The 21,848-nt window shown below is 50.2% G+C and overlaps 1 protein-coding gene across 1 annotated transcript in view; it reads right to left on the bottom strand.

The window, feature by feature from the left end:
• Positions 1–1,458: 1,458 nt before the first annotated feature.
• The window catches only part of LOC119978350 (vitamin K-dependent protein Z-like), a 46,012-nt gene continuing 25,622 nt past the window's right edge, over positions 1,459–21,848 (bottom strand). Inside the window, exons 4-5 of the mRNA XM_038819925.1 lie at positions 10,311–10,424; positions 1,459–1,909 (exon numbers count right to left, since the gene is read on the bottom strand). Of these exons, the coding sequence (XP_038675853.1) occupies positions 1,800–1,909; positions 10,311–10,424 (224 nt within the window). The 3' untranslated portion in view covers positions 1,459–1,799. The remainder of the gene's footprint in view (positions 1,910–10,310; positions 10,425–21,848) is intronic.

Here is a 21,848-nt window from a genome sequence, read left to right as displayed (position 1 = left end):
AATGTGGTGACCAGAACTGCACGCAGTACTCCAGGTGCGGCCGCACCAGAGTTATGTACAGCTGCAACATGACCTTGTGGCTCCGAAACTCAATCCCCCTGCTGATAAAGGCTAGCACACCATATGCCTTCTTAACAGCCCTATTAACCTGGGTGGCAACTTTCAGGGATTTATGTACCTGGATGCCGAGATCTCTCTGTTCATCTACACTACCAAGAATCTTGCCATTAGCCCAGTACTCTGCATTCCTGTTACTCCTTCCAAAGTGAACCACCTCACACTTTTCCGCATTAAACTCCATCTGTTTGAAAAACACTGTTTTTGATGAACATGGCTGTGGGCGGTCCATGTCATCATGACTACCATGAGCAGAGCTGCTTTGGGGTAGAGTCAATGGCTAATACCTGAGGAATTGGAACTCGAGCTGAGGAAAACAAGGTTTTGAACGAGTCTGTGGCTCAACAAGGTGCCATATATATTGGGCGGGATTCTCTGATCCTGAGACTAAGTGTTGATGCCATCGTAAACGCCGTCGTGTTTAATACGGCATCAACAGGACCTCAGGAGAAGCGATCCTGAGCCCTACAGGGGGCCATCACGACACTGGAGTGACTCACGCAGCTCCCGCTGCCGATACCAGCGGCAAATGGTGCCGCGGGTCTGCGCATGCACGCTGCAACCAGCACGGATGCGCGGATACACGCTGCGACCAGCACCATCCCACGCATGCGCGGTAGCTTCCTTTGCATCAGCCCCGATGCAACATGGCAGAAAGCTACAGGGGCCGGCGCGGAGTAAAAGAGGCCCCAATCAGAAGAGGTCGGCTCGCCGATCGGTAGGCTCCAATCGCGGGCCAGGGCACGGTGGAGGAACCCCCCCCCCCCCCCCCCCAAGCAGGCCGCCCCCCGCAGGAAGGATATGCCAAGGTCCCGCCAGGTAAGACCACATGTGAATGGTGCCGGCGGGATTCAGGCTGTCTTGGCGTCTACTCGGCCCATCCCACGCAGAGAATCGCGGGGGGGGGGTCCATGTAGAACGCCGATTCTCCGGTGACCGGAGAATCGGCGGACCGGCGTCGGGGCGGCGACACGTGAATCGCGCCCGGCCCGGCGATTCTCCGACCCAGCCCTGGGGTCAGAGAATCCCGCCCATTGAGTTACTGTATTATTTGCATATATGTTTATTAACTATGATTTTCCTGTTAATTTATGCTTAATATATGCTAATTTTTTAGTTTGATAGTTAAAGTAAAAGCTCTAAAAGTGAATTCTTGATAAATGTTTTTATCAGTGGGTTATTCAGTTAATTTGGTTCTTTTGGTTTGTTGGTTTCCACGGGGATTGTAGAAAATTGAAAATACATCTCTAAATAAATCAAACCAGGATATTTCCAATAGACCAAATACAATTTGCATTAACGAACACCCTCCTCAGTCATATCAGAGAGATGAAATTACAGTTGTGAAGAATAATAATTTTCAGCGTTTAATGCACTAAAACCTGGAACATGGTAGCATAACAATCGGCAGAATTTAAAATGAAGTTGTTACTTTATCTAAATGGAAGGTTCAAAGTGTTGGTATTGATTATTAACATGAAACATTTTGCATTTGTAGCTTAATTCCTGGAACAATATAAAATATAAGTACACTGAGAACTGACGTTCTCACCCAATTTTACTGATTACGGACGTGATATAAACCAGCCAATAATAACCCAAATCAGAGGTAATGATTGATTTTACCAATGAGGAAACACATATCTAGTCTTTATGGAGTCCAAGTAAACATATGTTCAATGTTATTCCATTGCACACCCATCAACTGGACAAAGGCAGGTGAACTTATTGATTCCATCAACACACGTGGTTCCTGGTGGGCAAAGGTGCATGAGTTCACACTCATTGATATCTGAAATGATATGAGTCAGCGTTAATTATCAACCACATTATGCATTGTTTCTGTTATAACATTTCACCCTTTGAGCTGGACAGCAACACACCAATGGTCCTTTCATGCTCTGACCTGGATTCAAATTCAGGATCATCAGAATAAAGTCCCCACTTACAGTCAGTAAGCTTTCTGTCAGTTTCATAGAAGCATCCAGCTCAGAAAGAGGCCATTTGCCCCAATGTCTGTATGTCAACACTTTGAAAGAGATAAGTAGTGGAAACAGGTCAATAGAGCAAAATCTGCTGACCTCAGGAAGGTCACAGGACGATGGACGTGATAAATGGACAAAATGGCAGTACAGTACGGGATATTCCACATAAGACCATAAGGTATGGGAGCAGAATTAGGCCATTTAGCCCACGAATCTGCTCGGCCATTCGATATGTTCCTCATCCTCATTCTCCTAGCTTCTCCCCATAACCCCTGACCATCTTATTAATCAAGAACACCAGATTTGTGCTGGAGATGCTGCTACCTACAGGGCGATAGACCATGAGCTAGAAGGTGGTATTAGACAGAATTATTCTTTCTTAGAACAAAAGAACTAGGGGCAGGAGTCTGCAATTCAACCTCTCGAGCCTCCTCCACCATTCAATATGATCTGTCTGATCTCATCATGGTCTCACCCCCACCTTAACCTCGCAGCCCATTACTAATTAAAAATTTGTCTAACTCCTCCTTGAATGTACTCACTGTCCCAGCATCCACCAGACTCTGGGGGAGTGAATTCCACAGATTCACGAACCTTTGGGAGAAGTAGCGTCTTCTAATCTCTGTTTTAAATTTGCTATCCCTTACCCTGAGTCTATGACCTCTCGTTCTAGAATGCCCCACCAGAGGAAGGTCTGCTCAACTTCTACTTTATCCATACCTTTTACCAACTTATATACCTCAATTTGATCTCCCCACATTCTTATAAACCACAGAGAGTATAGGCTGAAACTGTTCAATCTCCCCTTCATGCTGCTTTAGGGGGTCCAAAACGTACAGGAGCAGTTCATCCGCATAGAGTGAGACTCTGTGCTCTCTGCCCCCTCTCTGGATCCTCTGCTCGTACTAACCTTGGAAGCACCAATTTCCCCTCTACAAAGATGTCATTGTGCGAATATACCCAGTGTACTTGGGAGAAGGAGAACTCCCCTGGGTGGGTGAACCTCCACCGCCCCCATCTGCTCCATAAACCCACTTAGTTCTTTTGCAATATTTGGTGTCTTCCCCGATATGGGATTTGATTTGTCTGTCCGTGGGTCCTGTACACAATTGAAATTCTCTCCCCCCATAATTATTCAGTGGGTATTTATGTCAGGGATTTCCGTCATGGTCTTTTTCATAAACTCCGTGTCATCCCAGTGGGAAGGGTACGCGTTAACCGACTGGTGCCCCTTCCAGGACACTGCTGACCATGACGTACTACCCCCCCAGTACGTCAACTGTAACTGTCCTCATCGTGGTAAATGCTGTCCTCTTATTAAGTAGTATGGCTACCCCCCCCCCCCCCCCCCCCCCCCCCCACAAAGCTCTCGTCCAGTAGCACAAATGATATGTCTGTCACAGCCCGCCCTTTCTTACCCGCAGTCGGTCCTTCTCCCTCGGGTGTGTCTCCTGGAGAAGACTATGTCGGCTTTCATACTTTTCAGATATGCGAAAACTTTGGATCTTATCACTGGGCTATTCAGTCCCCTGACGTTCCAGGTGATTATCCTGATGAGGGGTTTCTGTCCCCCCCCTCCTGCGGGATCAACCATATTTACGTTGTGGATGCTCCCCACACTCCGGGGCTTCCCTTTGTTTGGAACCCTCCAAAGTGGCTATCTGCCGAGCCATTTTGCTCCCTATCTCCAATTGTGCCCTCTCCCCTCCCTTACCCCTTCTCCGTCTTTACGTTTCCCATGATTCTGCTTCCCCTTGTCTCCTCCCATCCGATTATTGTCACCCTCCCTACTCCCCCTCCCCATTTACCCACCTAACTATCCCTTGCTGGAGTTGTATTCCCCCTCCCCCATTGCCAAGTGCTCATTCCTCTGTGGGAGATGCGCTGCGGCCCCCCTCTCACTTGTATTTCCTGGCGCTAGCTTTCCCGTTGGTGTAGTGCCCCCCCCCCCCCCCCCCCCTGAGGTCGGTTAGGAGCCTCCCATTCACCTGCTGAATGGTTTCCCCTCTTTTCATCCTCCTCACCCTCCCCTGTACTCCGCTGCCCTCGCACCTTCCTTTCTGTAATAATAATAATAATAGCATATTGTCACAAGTAGGCTTCAATGAAGTTACTGTGTGTGGTGAATGTAATTCACACTGTATAGTATTGTGGCCTTGTGGGCACTGGCTTCGGTGTTTCAAGGCCTACCTGGCTGCATCGACCACCTCCGAGACTACAGAGGAGCAGAAACTCAGCCTACTGCACGCACGAGTGAGCCATCGCATCTCTACGCAACTCAATTGTACCGACTCCTATACTGAGTCCCTTGCTATGCTCGACCGATTGTACGTGCGGCCGGTAAACGAGGTCTACGCGCGGCACATTTTCACCACCCGCCGCCAGCGCCCTGCTAGAGGACTTCCTGTGCGACTTAAAAGCCCTTGCTCAGGACTGCAACTTTCAGGCTGAAACTGCCTCCCAGCATATGGAACTCGCTGTGTACGTTGCGGAGCTCCGGTCGAACTATGTGCGCCAGCGACTACTCGAGAAAGGGGCCCAGAACTTGGAGGACACGACAGAGCTAGCAACTACTATGGAGGTCGCGTTCTGAAGTCTAAACTCATTCCCCACGGACCAAGCGACCTCATCGTGGACCCCCGACCAGTGACTGCCCCAGGCCTGCGCTGCGTGGCCACCCACACACTATGGAGCGCCAGCGTGCCATTTTTGTGGCCAGCCCCAAAACCCACGACAGCACTGCCTGGCCCGCAATGCGACCTGCAGCAGCTGCTCGGTCCAAATACAAGGGCACACCGTCGCGACCCTAACGATTCAGGGTGCCAGCTACTCTAATTTCCAGCTGTACGTACTCCCCGACCTCTGCGCCCCACTCTTACTTAGGCTCGATTTCCAATGCAACCTCAAGAGCCTCACACTCAGCTTCGGCGGACCCCTACCTCCTCTCACTATATGCAGCTTAGCGACTCTAAAAACTGACCCCCCTTCACTCTTCGCTAACCTAACGGCTAACTGTAAACCAGTAGCCACCTGCAGCAGGCGGTACAGCCTGCAGGACAGAGTATTCATCCGAGCCGAAGTCCAGCAGCTCCTACGTGAGGGAGTCATAGAGGCCAGTAACAGCCCCTGGAGAGCTCAGGTAGTGGTCGTCAAGACCGGGGGAAAGTTCCAGATGGTGGTTAATTACAGCCAAACCATTAACCGGTTCCTGCACCTCAATGCGTATCCCCTTCCCAGAATTGCAGACATGGTCAACTAGATCGCCCAGTACCGCATATTCTCCACGGTGGATCTGAAGTCTGCTTACCACCAGCTCCCAATCCGCCCGGAGGACCGGCACTACACGGCGTTCGAGGCAGATGGCCGCCTCTTCCATTTCCTCCGGGTCCCCTTTGGCGTCACGAATGGGGTCTCGGTGTTCCAACGAGCAATGGACCGAATGGTGGACCAGTACGGGCTGCGGGCCACATTTCCGTACTTGGACAGTGTCACCATCTGCGGCCATGATCAGCAGGACCACGACGCCAACCTCCACCGATTTCTCCAAACCGCCCAGAAACTCAACCTCACCTACGTTAAGGAGAAATGCGTTTTTCGTCCTTGGTAAGAAGTCTTACAACACCAGGTTAAAGTCCAACAGGTTTGTTTCAAACACGAGCTTTCGGAGCACGGCTCCTTCTTCAGGTGAATGGAAAGGCTTGTTCCAGAAATGTTTATATAGACACAGTCAGAGATGCCCCGGAATGCGAGCACCTGCAGGCAATCAAATCATCAAAGATGCAGAGAGAGAGGTAACTCCAGGTTAAAGAGGTGTGAATTGTCCCAAGCCAGTTCAGTCGGTAGGCCTCTGCAAGTCCAGGCTTGTTGGTGGGGGCCGAATGTAATGCGACATGAATCCCAGATCCCGGTTGAGTCCGCATTCATGCGTGCGGAACTTAGCTATAAGTTTTTGCTCAGCAATTTTGCGTTGTCGCGTCTCCTGAAGGCCTCCTTGTAGAATGCTGACCCGGAGATCAGAGGCTGAATGTCCTTGACTGCTGAAGTGTTCCCCAACTGGAAGGGAACAGTCCTGCCTGTTGATAGTCGCACGATGCCCGTTTATTCGTTGTCGTTTCGTCCTTGGCTGTGTCATGGAAAACGGAGTCCTGGGCCCCGACCCGGACCGTATGCGCCCCCTCTTACAGCTCCCTGTCCCTCATTGTCCCAGGGCCCTCAAGAGGTGCCTGAGATTCTTCTCTTATTACGCCCAGTGGGTCCCCCAGTATGCGGACAAAGCCCGCACACTATTTAAGACCACACTCTTCCCACTGTCAGCAGAGGCCCGCCAGGCCTTCACCTGCATCAAGGAGGACATCGCCAAAGCCGCCATGCGGGCGATGGATAAATCCGTCCCCTTTCAGGTGGAGAGCGACGCCTCAGAGGTCTCTCTCGCCGCCACTCTGAATCAGGCAGGGAGACGAGTCGCCTTCTTCTCCCGAATCCTCTCCGCTTCGGAACTTCGACACTCCTCAGTCGAAAAAGAAGCTCAAGACACCCGGGGGTCACCCGGCTCGCCCACTATGTCAAAGCCCGAAATCTGCCTTTCTCCACCGAGGAGGTAAAAGCCATCACCAGGGATTTCCCGATCTGCGAGGAGTGCAAACCGTACTTCTGTAGACCAGACAAGGCCCACTTCGTTAAAGCTTCCCGGCCCTTTGAACACCTGAGCATCGATTTCAAAGGGCCACTCCCCTCGACCAATCGAAATGTGTACTTCCTCAACGTCATATACGAATTCTCCCGCTTCCCCTTTGCTATCCCGTGCCCCGATATGACCTCCCACACAGTCATCAGAGCCCTGCACAGTGTCTTCACCCTGTTCGGTTTCCCCAGCTACGTACACAGTGACAGGGGTTCGTCCTTCATGAGCGACGAGCTGCGTCAGTACCTGCTCGACAAGGGCATCGCCTCGAGCAGGACTACCAGCCATAACCCCAGGTGGAACGGGCAGGTAGGAGAGGGAGAACACGACGGTCTGGAAGACCGTCCTACTGACCCTATGGTCCAGGAATCTCCCTCCCTCCCACTGGCAGGAGGTCCTCCCCAACGCGCTCCATGCAATTAGGTCCCTCCTGTGCACAGCCACCAACCAGACCCCTCACGAGCGATTATTTGCTTTCCCTCGGGGCACTGCCACGGGGGCTTCACTCCCATCTTGGTTGAGGACACCGAGCCCGGTTCTCCTCCGGAAGCACATCCAGACACACAAAACGGACCCACTAGTAGAGAGGGTACTACTGCTACACTCGAACCCACACTACGCCTTTATTGAATACCCCGACGGCCGTCAGGACACTGTTTCCCTCCGGGACCTAGCGCCTGCAGGATCCACCACCACCACCACCGCCGAGGTACCCCTCACACTACACCCCACTCAACCCCCTGCGCCCCCGCACCTATAAGTTTCCTGCACCCCCCTGCGCCCATCACACCGGTTAGGAACGGAGCTCGGACCGAAACACCCCCGGAGTCCACCCTCATATCCACACCGATCGTCACCACCCAGCCACCCGAAGAGGCTGCAACCCCGGTGCTCCGCCGATCCCAAAGGACGACTCGGCCACCGGACCGACTCAACCTGTCGACCCGTCACCCTCGCCGGACTTGATTTTTTTTACAGTGGGTGATTGCGGAGGTGTAGTGGTGTAACAATCCCTCCCTCAATCTCAGCAAAATTAAAGAGCTAGCCATTGACTTCAGGAAGTGACGTATCGTACGCACCCCTGTCTGCATCAATGGAGCCGAGGTGGAGATGGTTGACAGCTTCAAATTCCTTGGGTGTACACATTATCAACAATCTATCCTGGTCTTCCCATGTCGACGCTATGACCAAGAAAGCACAACAGCGCCTATACTTCCTCAGGAAACTAAGGAAATTCGGCATGTCCACACTGACTCTGACCAACTTTTATAGATGCACCATCGAGAGCATCCTATCTGGCTGCATCACAGCCTGGTATGGCAACTGCTCGGCTAAAGAGCGCAAGAAACTTCAGAGAATCGTGAACACAGCCCAGTCCACCACTCGAACCTGCCTCCCATCCATTGACTCTGTCTACACCTCTCGCTGCCTTGGGAAAGCGGGCAGCATAACCAAAGACCCCTCCCACTTAGGTTATTCTCCCTTCCAAACTCTTCCGTCAGCCTATAGATGACGGTCTGCCTGTAGAATTATCATAGAATCATAGAATTTACAGTGCAGAAGGAGGCTATTCGGTCCATCGAATCTGTACCGGCCCTTGGAAAGAGCATGCTACCCAAGTCCACACCTCCACCCTATCCCCGTAACAACAGTGCTAACCATTATGCTACTGTACTACAGCTGACGGTCTGCCTATAGCTGACATTGTGCCGATAGCTGACGTCCTGCTTATAGCTGACGCTCTGCCTATAGCTAATGTTCAGCCCATAGCTGACATTCTGCCTATAGCTGAGTTCTGCCTGTAGCTGACGTTCTCCCTATAGCTGAAATGCTACTTATAGCTGCCATTCTGCTTATAGCTGACATTCTGCCTATAGCTGATGTTCTCCCTATAGCTGACGTTCTACCTGTAGCTGACGGTCTGCCGATAGCTGACGGTCTGTCTATGGCTGACGTTCTGCCTATAGCTGACATTTTCCCTATAGCTGACGTTCTCCCTATAGCTGATGTTCTGCCTGTAGCTGACATTCTGCCTATCGCTGTTGGTCTGCTTATAGTTGACAGTCTGTCTACAGCTAATGTTCTGCCTTTAGCTGATGTTCTGCCTTTAGCTGATGGTCTGCCTGTAGTTGACGGTCTGTCTACAGCTGATGGTCTGCCTATAGCTGACAATCTGCCTTTTGCTGTCCCACACGCCGTGATTGACGTGAGCTCAAACAGCAGACATTTGGCTTTTTTAGCAAATTATTTACTATTATCAGCCATGATTACCTCACTCTGTACAGTTATGCACAGGACCCATTTATCACTCTCTGCACAGTTATGCAGAGACATTTACCAATGGTAATGTTTAGCAGATTATCTGCCCCATATTGCCAACCTGGTAAATAACCCCCAAAGTATTGACAGATTTGTAGAAGCACTTATTGTATTTTCACAGTTGAGCTGTTCCGCTCAAAGCATGAGAGAAATGCAGGAAGCTACAATTGTACAATTGAAAAATTGTATTTTAGTGTCAATGATTTTTAAAATATATTATAAATTATACCGGCAATAAGCAAGAGCCATCAGAAGAGATGAAAGTTTCCTTCGAACAAAGAAGGCCGAGGGCTGATTTGATTGAGGTGTACAAAATTACTAAGGAATAGAGTGGACAGGATAAAATTGTTTGCCTTGGAGGAGAATTCTAGAACCAGGGAGATAGATTCAAGATAAGAGGCAGAAGGTGTAGAGGGGACATGAGGAAGAACGTTTTTACGCAGAGGGTAGTGGGAGCCTGGAATTCGCTGCCCGAGTTGGTGGTGGAGGCAGAGACCCTGAACTCTTTTAAAAAGTACCTGGATCTGCACCTTACGTTCTGGAAGCTACAGGGCTGTGTCCCGGTTGCAGGAAGGTGGGATCAGAAAGGGCACCTGGGTGTCCTCAGCTGGCACAGACAAGATGGGCTGAATGGCTTCCTTCTGAGCTGTAAGTTTTCTATGGTTCTATAATAGAACTTGTGCACAGGCAGGAGGATCTGTAGAGGAAATTGTAGGTGGCGGGTGGGGGGGGGGGGGGCTGTGTGAGTTGCGGCCATTGACAATTCAGAGCCGTGTTCAACCAGTTATTTTACCATCTCCTCTCCCTTTTTGCTGCGGTGACCTTACGTCCGTGACCATGTTTGATTGCTGATTTCCAATAGCAGCCAGAGAGCCGGGTCTGTGACCACCAGCTGCACAACAACCCTCCCGTTGTCACTTCCCCTTCCTCCCCTCTTCCACTGCCCCAATCACAGTGCCAAACCCCACTCGAGGCAGACCTACACTCGGAGCACACCCGAGCCATACAGATAGCTCAGCACAGGAAAGTTGAGAGACAGAGGTGCTGTATGCCACAAATGATGCTGCAACTGAGGGCAGTGGGGTCACGGAGTGGGGGGGGGGGGGGGGGAGGCAGGCATGGAAATTCCAAAACAAAATCTGATCTATGGAATATAACCAGTGACATTTCTCTCGATAAAATAAATGTTGCAAAGAAAATTCTTGTACCTATTTCACAGAATGTTCCATTAAATCCTCCGGAACATTTGCAGGAAATCTCACCATGGTCATCCACACAGGTGCCATTATTTTCACAGGGAGATGGATCACACCAAGTCCTTCCTAAGAAAGAAACATGAGATTGTAGTTATTATTTCAATCTGACATCGCATTGGCGGGATTGTCTGGCCCCTCCGGTGGTGCACACCTCCCTGCGATTTTCCCGGTGATGTCGGGCAGCTTCAATGGGAATTTCCATTAACGGCGGTAGGAGCAGTGTCTCCCGCCACCAGCAAACGGTACCGTCTCCTTTCGCTGGGAGACACGCATCTGGAAGGACAGAGAATCCCGTCCAAAGTGTCACATTACATGTTGCAGATTAAGCACATTGGTGTAAAATAACATGGACAGGATTGCCTCCAGGATCCCTCCCACCCATCCCAGTGTGGCAGACAGAGCCTCAGGCGAGAAGCCTGCCCTTGTCCCTATTGAGGCCCTTAATGGGCAGCGGAGGGCCAGTTCCCATCCAAACTCAATTTTAGACTAGTGGATGGCCAATTGCTGAGGGTGGGAAACTGAAAAGGCGCCTCAAGCTGAAGGCCCCTTTAGACTTGGGAGTCCCGCCCCACCACAGGGACTGGGGAGACCTGGCCTACCCTCCCCAACCCCATCCCTGACTACGGCAACCCCTAACATCCCCTCCCCAGCACTCCTGGTACATACTAGAAGTGCACCCCCAACGTGGTCTCAGGGATGGCCCTGAGCCACTGCAGTGCTGTGACTGGATGGGCAGCAGAGCTGTCCGCCAGACTCTTAAGTGCAGACGGATGTCCTGCCAGCTGCCAATCAGACCTCAACCGTGTGTGAAATGGCAGTGGGCTGTGGGAGTTGGTGCTGATGTGAAATGGCAGTGAGCTGTGGGAGTTGGTGTTGATGTGAAATGGCAGTGGGCTATGGGAGTTGGTGTTGATGTGACATGGCAGTGGGCTGTGGGAGTTGGTGTTGATGTGAAATGGCAGTGGGCTGTGGAGTTGGTGTTCATGTGACATGGCAGTGGGCTATGGGAGTTGGTGTTGATGTGAAATGGCAGTGGGCTGTGGGAGTTGGTGTTGATGTGAAATGGCAGTGGGCTGTGGGAGTTGGTGTTGATGTGAAATGGCAGTGGGCTATGGGAGTTGGTGTTGATGTGAAATGGCAGCGGGCTGTGGGAGTTGGTGTTGATGTGACATGGCAGTGGGCTATGGGAGTTGGTGTTGATGGGAAATGGCAGTGGGCTGTGGGAGTTGGTGTTGATGTGACATGGCAGTGGGCTATGGGAGTTGGTGTTGATGTGACATGGCAGTGGGCTATGGGAGTTGGTGTTGATGTGAAATGGCAGTGGGCTATGGGAGTTGGTGCTGATGTGACATGGCAGTGGGCTATGGGAGTTGGTGTTGATGTGAAATGGCAGTGGGCTATGGGAGTTGGTGTTGATGTGAAATGGCAGTGGGCTATGGGAGTTGGTGCTGATGTGACATGGCAGTGGGCTGTGGGAGTTGGTGTTGATGTGAAATGGCAGTGAGCTGTGGGAGATGGTGTTGATGTGAAATGGCAGTGGGCTGTGGGAGTTGGTGTTGATGTGACATGGCAGCGGTCTATGGGAGTTGGTGTTGATGTGACATGGCAGCGGGCTGTGGGAGTTGGTGTTGATGGGAAATAGCAGTGAGTTATGGGAGTTGGTGTTGATGTGACATGGCAGTGGGCTATGGGAGTTGGTGTTGATGTGAAATGGCAGTGGGCTGTGGAGTTGGTGTTGATGTGACATGGCAGTGGGCTGTGGGAGTTGGTGTTGATGTGACATGGCAGTAGGCTATGGGAGTTGGTGTTGATGTGACATGGCAGTAGGCTATGGGAGTTGGTGTTGATGTGAAATGGCAGTGGGCTGTGGAGTTGGTGTTGATGTGAAATGGCAGCGGGCTGTGGGAGTTGGTGTTGATGTGAAATGGCAGTGGGCTATGGGAGTTGGTGTTGATGTGACATGGCAGCGGGCTGTGGGAGTTGGTGTTGATGTGACATGGCAGTGGGCTATGGGAGTTGGTGTTGATGTGAAATAGCAGTGGGCTGTGGGAGTTGGTGTTGATGTGACATGGCAGTGGGCTATGGGAGTTGGTGTTGATGTGAAATGGCAGTGGGCTGTGGAGTTGGTGTTGATGTGAAATGGCAGCGGGCTGTGGGAGTTGGTGTTGATGTGACATGGCAGTGGGCTGTGGGAGTTGGTGTTGATGTGAAATGGCAGTGGGCTATGGGAGTTGGTGTTGATGTGAAATGGCAGTGGGCTATGGGAGTTGGTGTTGATGTGAAATGGCAGTGGGCTATGGGAGTTGGTGTTGATGTGAAATGGCAGTGGGCTGTGGGAGTTGGTGTTGATGTGAAATGGCAGCGGGTTGTGGGAGTTGGTGTTGATGTGACATGGCAGTGGGCTGTGGGAGTTGGTGCTGATGTGAAATGGCAGTGGGCTATGGGAGTTGGTGTTGATGTGAAATGGCAGTGGGCTGTGGGATTTGGTGTTGATGGGAAATGGCAGTGGGCTATGGGAGTTGGTGTTGATGTGAAATGGCAGCGGGCTATGGGAGTTGGTGTTGATGTGAAATGGCAGTGGGCTATGGGAGTTGGTGTTGATGTGAAATGGCAGTGGGCTATGGGAGTTGGTGTTGATGTGAAATGGCAGTGAGCTGTGGGAGTTGGGGTTGTTGTGAGAAGGCAGTGAGCTGTGGGAGTTGGTGTTGATGTGAAATGGCAGTGAGCTGTGGGAGTTGGTGTTGATGTGACATGGCAGTAGGCTATGGGAGTTGGTGTTGATGTGAAATGGCAGTGGGCTATGGAAGTTGGTGTTGATGTGAAATGGCAGTGAGCTGTGGGAGTTGGTGTTGATGTGAAATGGCAGTGAGCTGTGGGAGTTGGTGTTGATGTGAAATGGCAGTGGGCTGTGGGAGTTGGTGTTGATGTGAAATGGCAGTGAGCTGTGGGAGTTGGTGTTGATGTGACATGGCAGTGAGCTGTGGGAGTTGGTGTTGATGTGACATGGCAGTGGGCTATGGGAGTTGGTGTTGATGTGAAATGGCAGTGGGCTGTGGGAGTTGGTGTTGATGTGACATGGCAGTAGGCTATGGGAGTTGGTGTTGATGTGAAATGGCAGTGGGCTATGGGAGTTGGTGTTGATGTGACATGGCAGTGGGCTGTGGGAGTTGGTGTTGATGTGAAATGGCAGTGAGCTGTGGGAGTTGGTGTTGATGTGAAATGGCAATGGGCTGTGGGAGTTGGTGTTGATGTGACATGGCAGTGGGCTGTGGGAGTTGGTGTTGATGTGACATGGCAGTGGGCTATGGGAGTTGGTGTTGATGTGAAATGGCAGCGGGCTATGGGAGTTGGTGTTGATGTGAAATGGCAGTGGGCTGTTGGAGTTGGTGTTGATGTGAAATGGCAGTGGGCTATGGGAGTTGGTGTTGATGTGAAATGGCAGTGAGCTGTGGGAGTTGGTGTTGATGTGAAATGGCAGTGAGCTGTGGGAGTTGGTGTTGATGTGACATGGCAGTAGGCTATGGGAGTTGGTGTTGATGTGAAATGGCAGCGGGCTATGGGAGTTGGTGTTGATGTGAAATGGCAGTGGGCTATGGGACTTGGTGTTGATGTGAAATGGCAGTGGGCTGTTGGAGTTGGTGTTGATGTGAAATTGCAGTGGGCTATGGGAGTTGGTGTTGATGTGAAATGGCAGTGGGCTGTTGGAGTTGGTGTTGATGTGAAATGGCAGTGGGCTATGGGAGTTGGTGTTGATGTGAAATGGCAGTGGGCTATGGGAGTTGGTGTTGATGTGAAATGGCAGTGGGCTGTGGGAGTTGGTGTTGATGTGAAATGGCAGTGGGCTATGGGAGTTGGTGTTGATGTGAAATGGCAGTGGGCTGTTGGAGTTGGTGTTGATGTGAAATGGCAGTGGGCTATGGGAGTTGGTGTTGATGTGAAATGGCAGTGGGCTGTGGGATTTGGTGTTGATGGGAAATGGCAGTGGGCTCTGGGAGTTGGTGTTGATGTGACATGGCAGTAGGCTATGGGAGTTGGTGTTGATGTGACATGGCAGCGGGCTGTGGGAGTTGGTGTTGATGTGACATGGCAGTGGGCTATGGGAGTTGGTGTTGATGTGAAATGGCAGTGGGCTGTGGGATTTGGTGTTGATGGGAAATGGCAGCGGGCTGTGGGAGTTGGTGTTGATGTGACATGGCAGTGGGCTATGGGAGTTGGTGTTGATGTGACATGGCAGTGGGCTGTGGGAGTTGGTGTTGATGTGAAATGGCAGTGAGCTGTGGGAGTTGGTGTTGATGTGACATGGCAGTGAGCTGTGGGAGTTGGTGTTGATGTGACATGGCAGCGGGCTGTGGGAGTTGGTGTTGATGGGAAATAGCAGTGAGCTGTGGGAGTTGGTGTTGATGTGACATGGCAGTGGGCTATGGGAGTTGGTGTTGATGTGAAATGGCAGTGAGCTATGGGAGTTGGTGTTGATGTGAAATGGCAGTGGGCTATGGGAGTTGATGTTGATGTGACATGGCAGCGGGCTGTGGGAGTTGGTGTTGATGTGAAATGGCAGCGGGCTGTGGGAGTTGGTGTTGATGTGACATGGCAGTGGGCTATGGGAGTTGGTGTTGATGTGAAATGGCAGCGGGCTATGGGAGTTGGTGTTGATGTGACATGGCAGTGAGCTGTGGGAGTTGGTGTTGATGTGACATGGCAGTGGGCTATGGGAGTTGGTGTTGATGTGACATGGCAGTGAGCTGTGGGAGTTGGTGTTGATGTGAAATGGCAGTGGGCTATTGGAGTTGGTGTTGATGGGAAATGGCAGTGAGCTGTGGGAGTTGGTGTTGATGTGACATGGCAGCGGGCTGTGGGAGTTGGTGTTGATGGGAAATGGCAGTGAGCTGTGGGAGTTGGTGTTGATGTGAAATGGCAGTGGGCTGTGGGAGTTGGTGTTGATGTGAAATGGCAGTGGGCTGTGGGAGTTGGTGTTGATGGGAAATGGCAGCGGGCTATGGGAGTTGGTGTTGATGTGACATGGCAGCGGGCTGTGGGAGTTGGTGTTGATGTGAAATGGCAGCGGGCTGTGGGAGTTGGTGTTGATTGCTCCTCGCTGACTCTCAGGGTGAAGGGTGCGTCGTGCTCACCATTTTGAAAATTCAGCCATTACGTTGACAATATTTTGGATAGATTTCCCTGCTCAAAGCCAACTTAAAAGTCTAAAAAATACTGCTGCAATATCAGCAATACATCCTTCACCAAGTAAGGGAATTGATTTGAATGGACGGTGTATTAGGCCATTGATCTTGGCAACTGTAATTGAACATTGAGGGTTAGATTTTATGGCCTTCCCAAGGTTTGTTTTTCAATGACGGGAAGCAGCCCACCGTTTGTCAGCGGTGGGATCTCGCCCCTGTCAATGGGATTTTCCATTGAATCCACCCACACCGCCAGGAAACCCCTGGTGGGGGTCACCATCATCGTGACCAGAAGATCCCGTCGGAGTGAAAAGCTGGATGGTCTCGCCCCGAATGATTCATAATCATTGTTCACTCTGCTTTCTTTATTTTAAATAAATTTAGAATGCCCAAATTTAGAGTTCTCCAATTAAGGGGCAATTTAGAGTACCCAATTCATTTTTGTTTTTCAATTGAGGGGCAATTTTAGCGTGGGCAATTCACCTACTCTGCACATCTTTTGGGTTGTGGGGGCGAAACCCATGCAACCACGGGGAGAACGTTCAAACTCCACACGAACAGTGACCCAGAGCCGGGATTGAACCTGGGACCTCGGCGCCGTGAGGCAACAGGGCTAATCCACCATGCTGTCCCCAATCCACCTATCCTACACATCTTTGAGTTGTAGGGGTGAGACCCACGCAGACTCAGGGAGAATGTGCAAACTCCACACGGACAGTGACCCGGGACCTGGGACCTCGATGCCGTGAGGCAGCAGTGCTAACCACTGCACCATTGTGCTGCCCTAATTCATGCTCAGAAGGGAAGGGGGGAAAGGAGTAGAACATTAGTAATTGGGGACTCAATAGTCAGGGGCACAGATAGGAGATTTTGTGGGAGCGAGAGAGACTCACGTTTGGTATGTTGCCTCCCAGGTGCAAGGGTACGTGATGTCTCGGATCGTGTTTTCCGGGTCCTTAAGGGGGAGGGGGAGCAGCCCCAAGTCGTAGTCCACATTGGCACTAACGACATAGGTAGGAAAGGGGACAAGGATGTCAGGCAGGCCTTTAGGGAGCTAGGATGGAAGCTCAGAGCGAGAACAAACAGAGTTGTTATCTCTGGGTTGTTCCCCGTGCCACGTGATAGTGAGATGAGGAATAGGGAGAGAGAGCAATTAAACACGTGGCTACAGGGATGGTGCAGGCGGGAGGGATTCAGATTTATGGATAACTGGGGCTCTTTCTGGGGAAGGTGGGACCTCTATAGACAGGATGGTCTACATCTGAACCTGAGGGGCACCAATATCCTGGGGGGGGAGATTTGTTAGTGCTCTTTGGGGGGGTTTAAACTAATTCAGCAGGGGCATGGGAACCTGGATTGTAGTTTTGGGGTACGGCAGATTGAGAGTATGGAGGTCAGGAGCACAGATTTGACTTCGCAGGAGGGTGCCAGTGTTCAGGTAGGTGGTTTGAAGTGTGTCTACTTCAATGCCAAGAGTATACGAAATAAGGTAGGGGAACTGGCAGCATGGGTTGGTACCTGGGACTTCGATGTTGTGGCCATTTCAGAGACATGGATAGAGCAGGGACAGGAATGGTTGTTGCAGGTTCCGGGGTTTAGGTGTTTTAGTAAGCTCAGAGAAGGGGGCAAAAGAGGGGGAGGTGTGGCGCTGCTAGTCAAGGACAGTATTACGGTGGCGGAAAGGATGCTAGATGGGGACTCTTCTTCTGAGGTAGTATGGGCTGAGGTTAGAAACAGGAAAGGAGAGGTCACTCTGTTGGGAGTTTTCTATAGGCCACCTAATAGTTCGAGGGATGTAGAGGAAAGGATGGTGAAGATGATTCTGGAAAAGAGCGAAAGTAACAGGGTAGTTGTTATGGGAGACTTTAACTTTCCAAATATTGACTGGAAAAGATATAGTTCGAGTACATTAGATGGGTCATTCTTTGTACAATGTGTGCAGGAGGGTTTCCTGACACAATATGTTGACAGGCCAACAAGAGGCGAGGCCACATTGGATTTGGTTTTGGGTAATGAACCAGGCCAGGTGTTAGATCTGGAGGTAGGTGAGCACTTTGGAAACAGTGACCACAATTCGGTGACCTTTACGTTAGTGATGGAAAGGGATAAGTATACCCCGCAGGGCAAGAGTTATAGCTGGGGGAAGGGCAATTATGATGCCATTAGACATGACTTAGGATGTGTTGGTTGGCGAAGTAGGCTGCAAGGATTGGGCACACTGGATATGTGGAGCTAGTTCAAGGAACAGCTATTGCATGTTCTTGATAAGTACGTACCAGTCAGGCAGGGAGGAAGGGGTCGAGCGAGGGAACCGTGGTTTACCAAAGAAGTGGAATCTCTTGTTAAGAGGAAGAAGGAGGCCTATGTGAAGATGAGGCGTGAAGTTTCAGTTGGGGCGCTTGATAGTTACAAGGAAGCGAGGAAGGATCTAAAGAGAGAGCTGAGACGAGCAAGGAGGGGACATGAGAAGTCTTTGGCAGGTAGGATCAAGGAAAACCCAAAAGCTTTCTATAGGTATGTCAGGAATAAAAGAATGACTAGGGTAAGAGTAGGGCCAGTCAAGGACAGTGGTGGGAAGTTGTGTGTGGAGGCTGAGGAGATAAGCGAGATACTAAATGAATACTTTTCGTCAGTATTCACTCAAGAAAAAGATAATATTGTGGAGGAGAATGCTGAGACCCAGGCTATTAGAATAGATGGCATTGAGGTGCGTAGGGAAGAAGTGTTGGCAATTCTGGACAACGTGAAAATAGATAAGTCCCCGGGGCCTGATGGGATTTATCCTAGGATTCTCTGGGAAGCCAGGGAAGAGATTGCTGAGCCTTTGGCTTTGATTTTTAGGTCATCATTGGCTACAGGAATAGTGCCAGAGGACTGGAGGATAGCAAATGTGGTCCCTTTGTTCAAGAAGGGGAGTAGAGATAACCCCGGTAACTATAGGCCGGTGAGCCTAACGTCTGTGGTGGGTAAAGTCTTGGAGAGGATTATAAAAGATACGATTTATAATCATCTAGATAGGAATAATATGATTAGGGACAGTCAGCATGGTTTTGTGAAGGGTAGGTCATGCCTCACAAACCTTATCGAGTTCTTTGAGAAGGTGACTGAACAGGTAGACGAGGGTAGAGCAGTTGATGTGGTGTATATGGATTTCAGTAAAGCGTTTGATAAGGTTCCCCACGGTCGGCTATTGCAGAAAATACGGAGGCTGGGGATTGAGGGTGATTTAGAGATGTGGATCAGAAATTGGCTAGTTGAAAGAAGACAGAGAGTGGTAGTTGATGGGAAATGTTCAGAATGGAGTTCAGTTACGAGTGGCGTACCACAAGGATCTGTTCTGGGGCCGTTGCTGTTTGTCATTTTTATAAATGACCTAGAGGAGGGCGCAGAAGGATGGGTGAGTAAATTTGCAGACGACACTAAAGTCGGTGGAGTTGTAGACAGTGCGGAAGGATGTTGCAGGTTACAGAGGGACATAGATAAGCTGCAGAGCTGGGCTGAGAGGTGGCAAATGGAGTTTAATGTGGAGAAGTGTGAGGTGATTCACTTTGGAAAGAATAACAGAAATGCGGAATATTTGGCTAATGGTAAAATTCTTGGTAGTGTGGATGAGCAGAGGGATCTCGGTGTCCATGTACATAGATCCCTGAAAGTTGCCACCCAGGTTGATAGGGTTGTGAAGAAGGCCTATGGTGTGTTGGCCTTTATTGGTAGAGGGATTGAGTTCCGGAGCCATGAGGTCATGTTGCAGTTGTACAAAACTCTAGTACGGCCGCATTTGGAGTATTGCGTACAGTTCTGGTCGCCTCATTATAGGAAGGACGTGGAAGCTTTGGAACGGGTGCAGAGGAGATTTACCAGGATGTTGCCTGGTATGGAGGGAAAATCTTATGAGGAAAGGCTGATGGACTTGAGGCTGTTTTCGTTAGAGAGAAGAAGGTTCAGAGGTGACTTAATAGAGGCATACAAAATGATCAGAGGGTTAGATAGGGTGGACAGCGAGAGCCTTCTCCCGCGGATGGAGGTGGCTAGCACGAGGGGACATAGCCTTAAATTGAGGGGTAATAGATATAGGACAGAGGTCAGAGGTGGGTTTTTTACGCAAAGAGTGGTGAGGCCGTGGAATGCCCTACCTGCAACAGTAGTGAACACGCCAACATTGAGGGCATTTAAAAATTTATTGGATAAGCATATGGATGATAAGGGCATAGTGTAGGTTAGATGGCGTTTAGATTTTTTCCATGTCGGTGCAACATCGAGGGCTGAAGGGCCTGTACTGCGCTGTATCGTTCTATGTTCTATGTTCTATCTGCTTTCTGATGCATTTTACAACTACATTTTAAAATTAAAAGAGCTAAAACTTATTATTGAGACAAACACATTAATTAAACATTTTTCCCATGAACTAATGGATTGGTTTAAACGTTTGTACTGTATTAACATTTTGGAAAGTGCAATATGTGTGTGTTGTTAGATACCATACAGAATTGTACCAGCGGAGGGAGTCTGCAAGCTGAAGCTAGGTCTATGAAGAAGCCATTTTAATAAAAGAGAAGATGTTGCTCATGCACCTTTATAGAACAGTACAGCACAGAACAGGCCCTTCGGCCCTCGATGTTGTGCTGAGCAATGATCACCCTACTCAAACCCACGTATCCACCCTATACCCGTAACCTAACAACCCCCCCCCCCCCAACCTTACTTCCTTGGGCACTACGGGCAATTTAGCATGGCCAATCCACCTAACCCGCACATCTTTGGACTGTGGGAGGAAACCGGAGCACCCGGAGGAAACCCACGCACACACGGGGAGGACGTGCAGACTCCGCACAGACAGTGACCCAGCCGGGAACTGAACCTGGGACCCTGGAGCTGTGAAGCATTTATGCTAACCACCATGCTACCGTGCTGCCCTGCCGTGCAATTCTGGTCTGATTCTGGCTGCTTCCAGTCCAAAGGACCAGAAGTTATTATTTTGTCAAGTAGGAAGTTAAACACAGCAATAAAACCAATATGGGCAGCATGGTATCACAGTGGTTAGCACTGTTGCTTCACATCTCCAGGGTCCCAGGTTCGATTCCCGGCTTGGGTCACTGTCTGTGCAGAGTCTGCACGTTCTCCCCGTGTCTGCGTGGGTTTCCTCCAGGTGCTCCGGTTTCCTCCCACAAGTCCCAAAAGAAGTGCTTGTTAGGTGAATTGGACATTCTGAATTCTCCCTCAGTGTACCCAAACAGGCGCCAGAATGTGCCGACTGGGGAATTTTCACAGTAACTTCATTGCAGTGTTAATGTAAGCCTACTTGTGACAGTAATAAAGATTATTATTATTATTACTATTATTATCTAAGAATCATAAAATCCCTACAGTGCAGGAGGAGGCCATTTGGCACATGGTAAGAAAATGAAAATGAAATGAAAATCGCTTATTGTCACGAGTAGGCTTCAATGAAGTTACTGTGAAAAGCCCCTAGTCGCCACATTCCGGCGCCTGTCCGGGGAGGCTGGTACGGGAATCGAACCGTGCTGCTGGCCTGCTTGGTCTGCTTTAAAAGCCAGCGATTTAGCTCAGTGAGCTAAACCAGCCCCTAAGAGCACCTAGGCCCAGGCCTAGGCCCATAGATTATCCCCATAACTCCACCCCGTTTGGACACCAAGGGGCAATTAGAGGAAACCCACGCAGACACGGGAAGAACGTGCAGACTCCGCACAGACAGTGACCCAAGGCCGGAATTGAACCCAGGTCCCTGGAGCTGTGAAGCAACAGTGCTAACCACTGTGCCATTGTGGCGCCCTATCTTTCCCATAAACTGATGAAGTGGTCTATAGTTCAGCTGGAAAATGTCAAATACCAAGTTCTTGCCTGTTTTTCGTAGCTTTGTTATTAGGAGAGAGAACTAACTGAACACTTCAGCTGGATGTTTATGAGAGACTGTCAGGGTGGGACCTGACTTCTTCTCAGGAGAAGTATTCTCCTGATTTGGTGAGCCGCAGACCATTAGAATGCAGAAAAGAGAATCTCTCTGTCACTCACTCTGGAAACCTGACCACACAAACCTAGGCTAACAAACTGAGCCACATTTTCTCTCCAAGTGAAGACGAACAATTCCTTGACACGATTTCAAAAGGGCAGTGCTGCCACCCCCAGTGTCCTGGCCAATATTTGTCCCACAATTGGCATCACTCATACAAATTGTCTAGCTGCTACCCTGTGGTGTTTGTGGAAGCTAGCTGTGGGATATCTCCAAAGTATCTCGCTGACCGTGAAGTACTTTGGGACATCTTGAGCTTTAGAAAGTGCTTTATAAATGTGC

This window comes from Scyliorhinus canicula, chromosome 15 (genome assembly GCF_902713615.1).
Source record: "Scyliorhinus canicula chromosome 15, sScyCan1.1, whole genome shotgun sequence".
Classification (NCBI taxonomy): Eukaryota; Metazoa; Chordata; class Chondrichthyes; order Carcharhiniformes; family Scyliorhinidae; genus Scyliorhinus; species Scyliorhinus canicula.
This window is presented reverse-complemented; position numbering and strand designations above follow the sequence as displayed.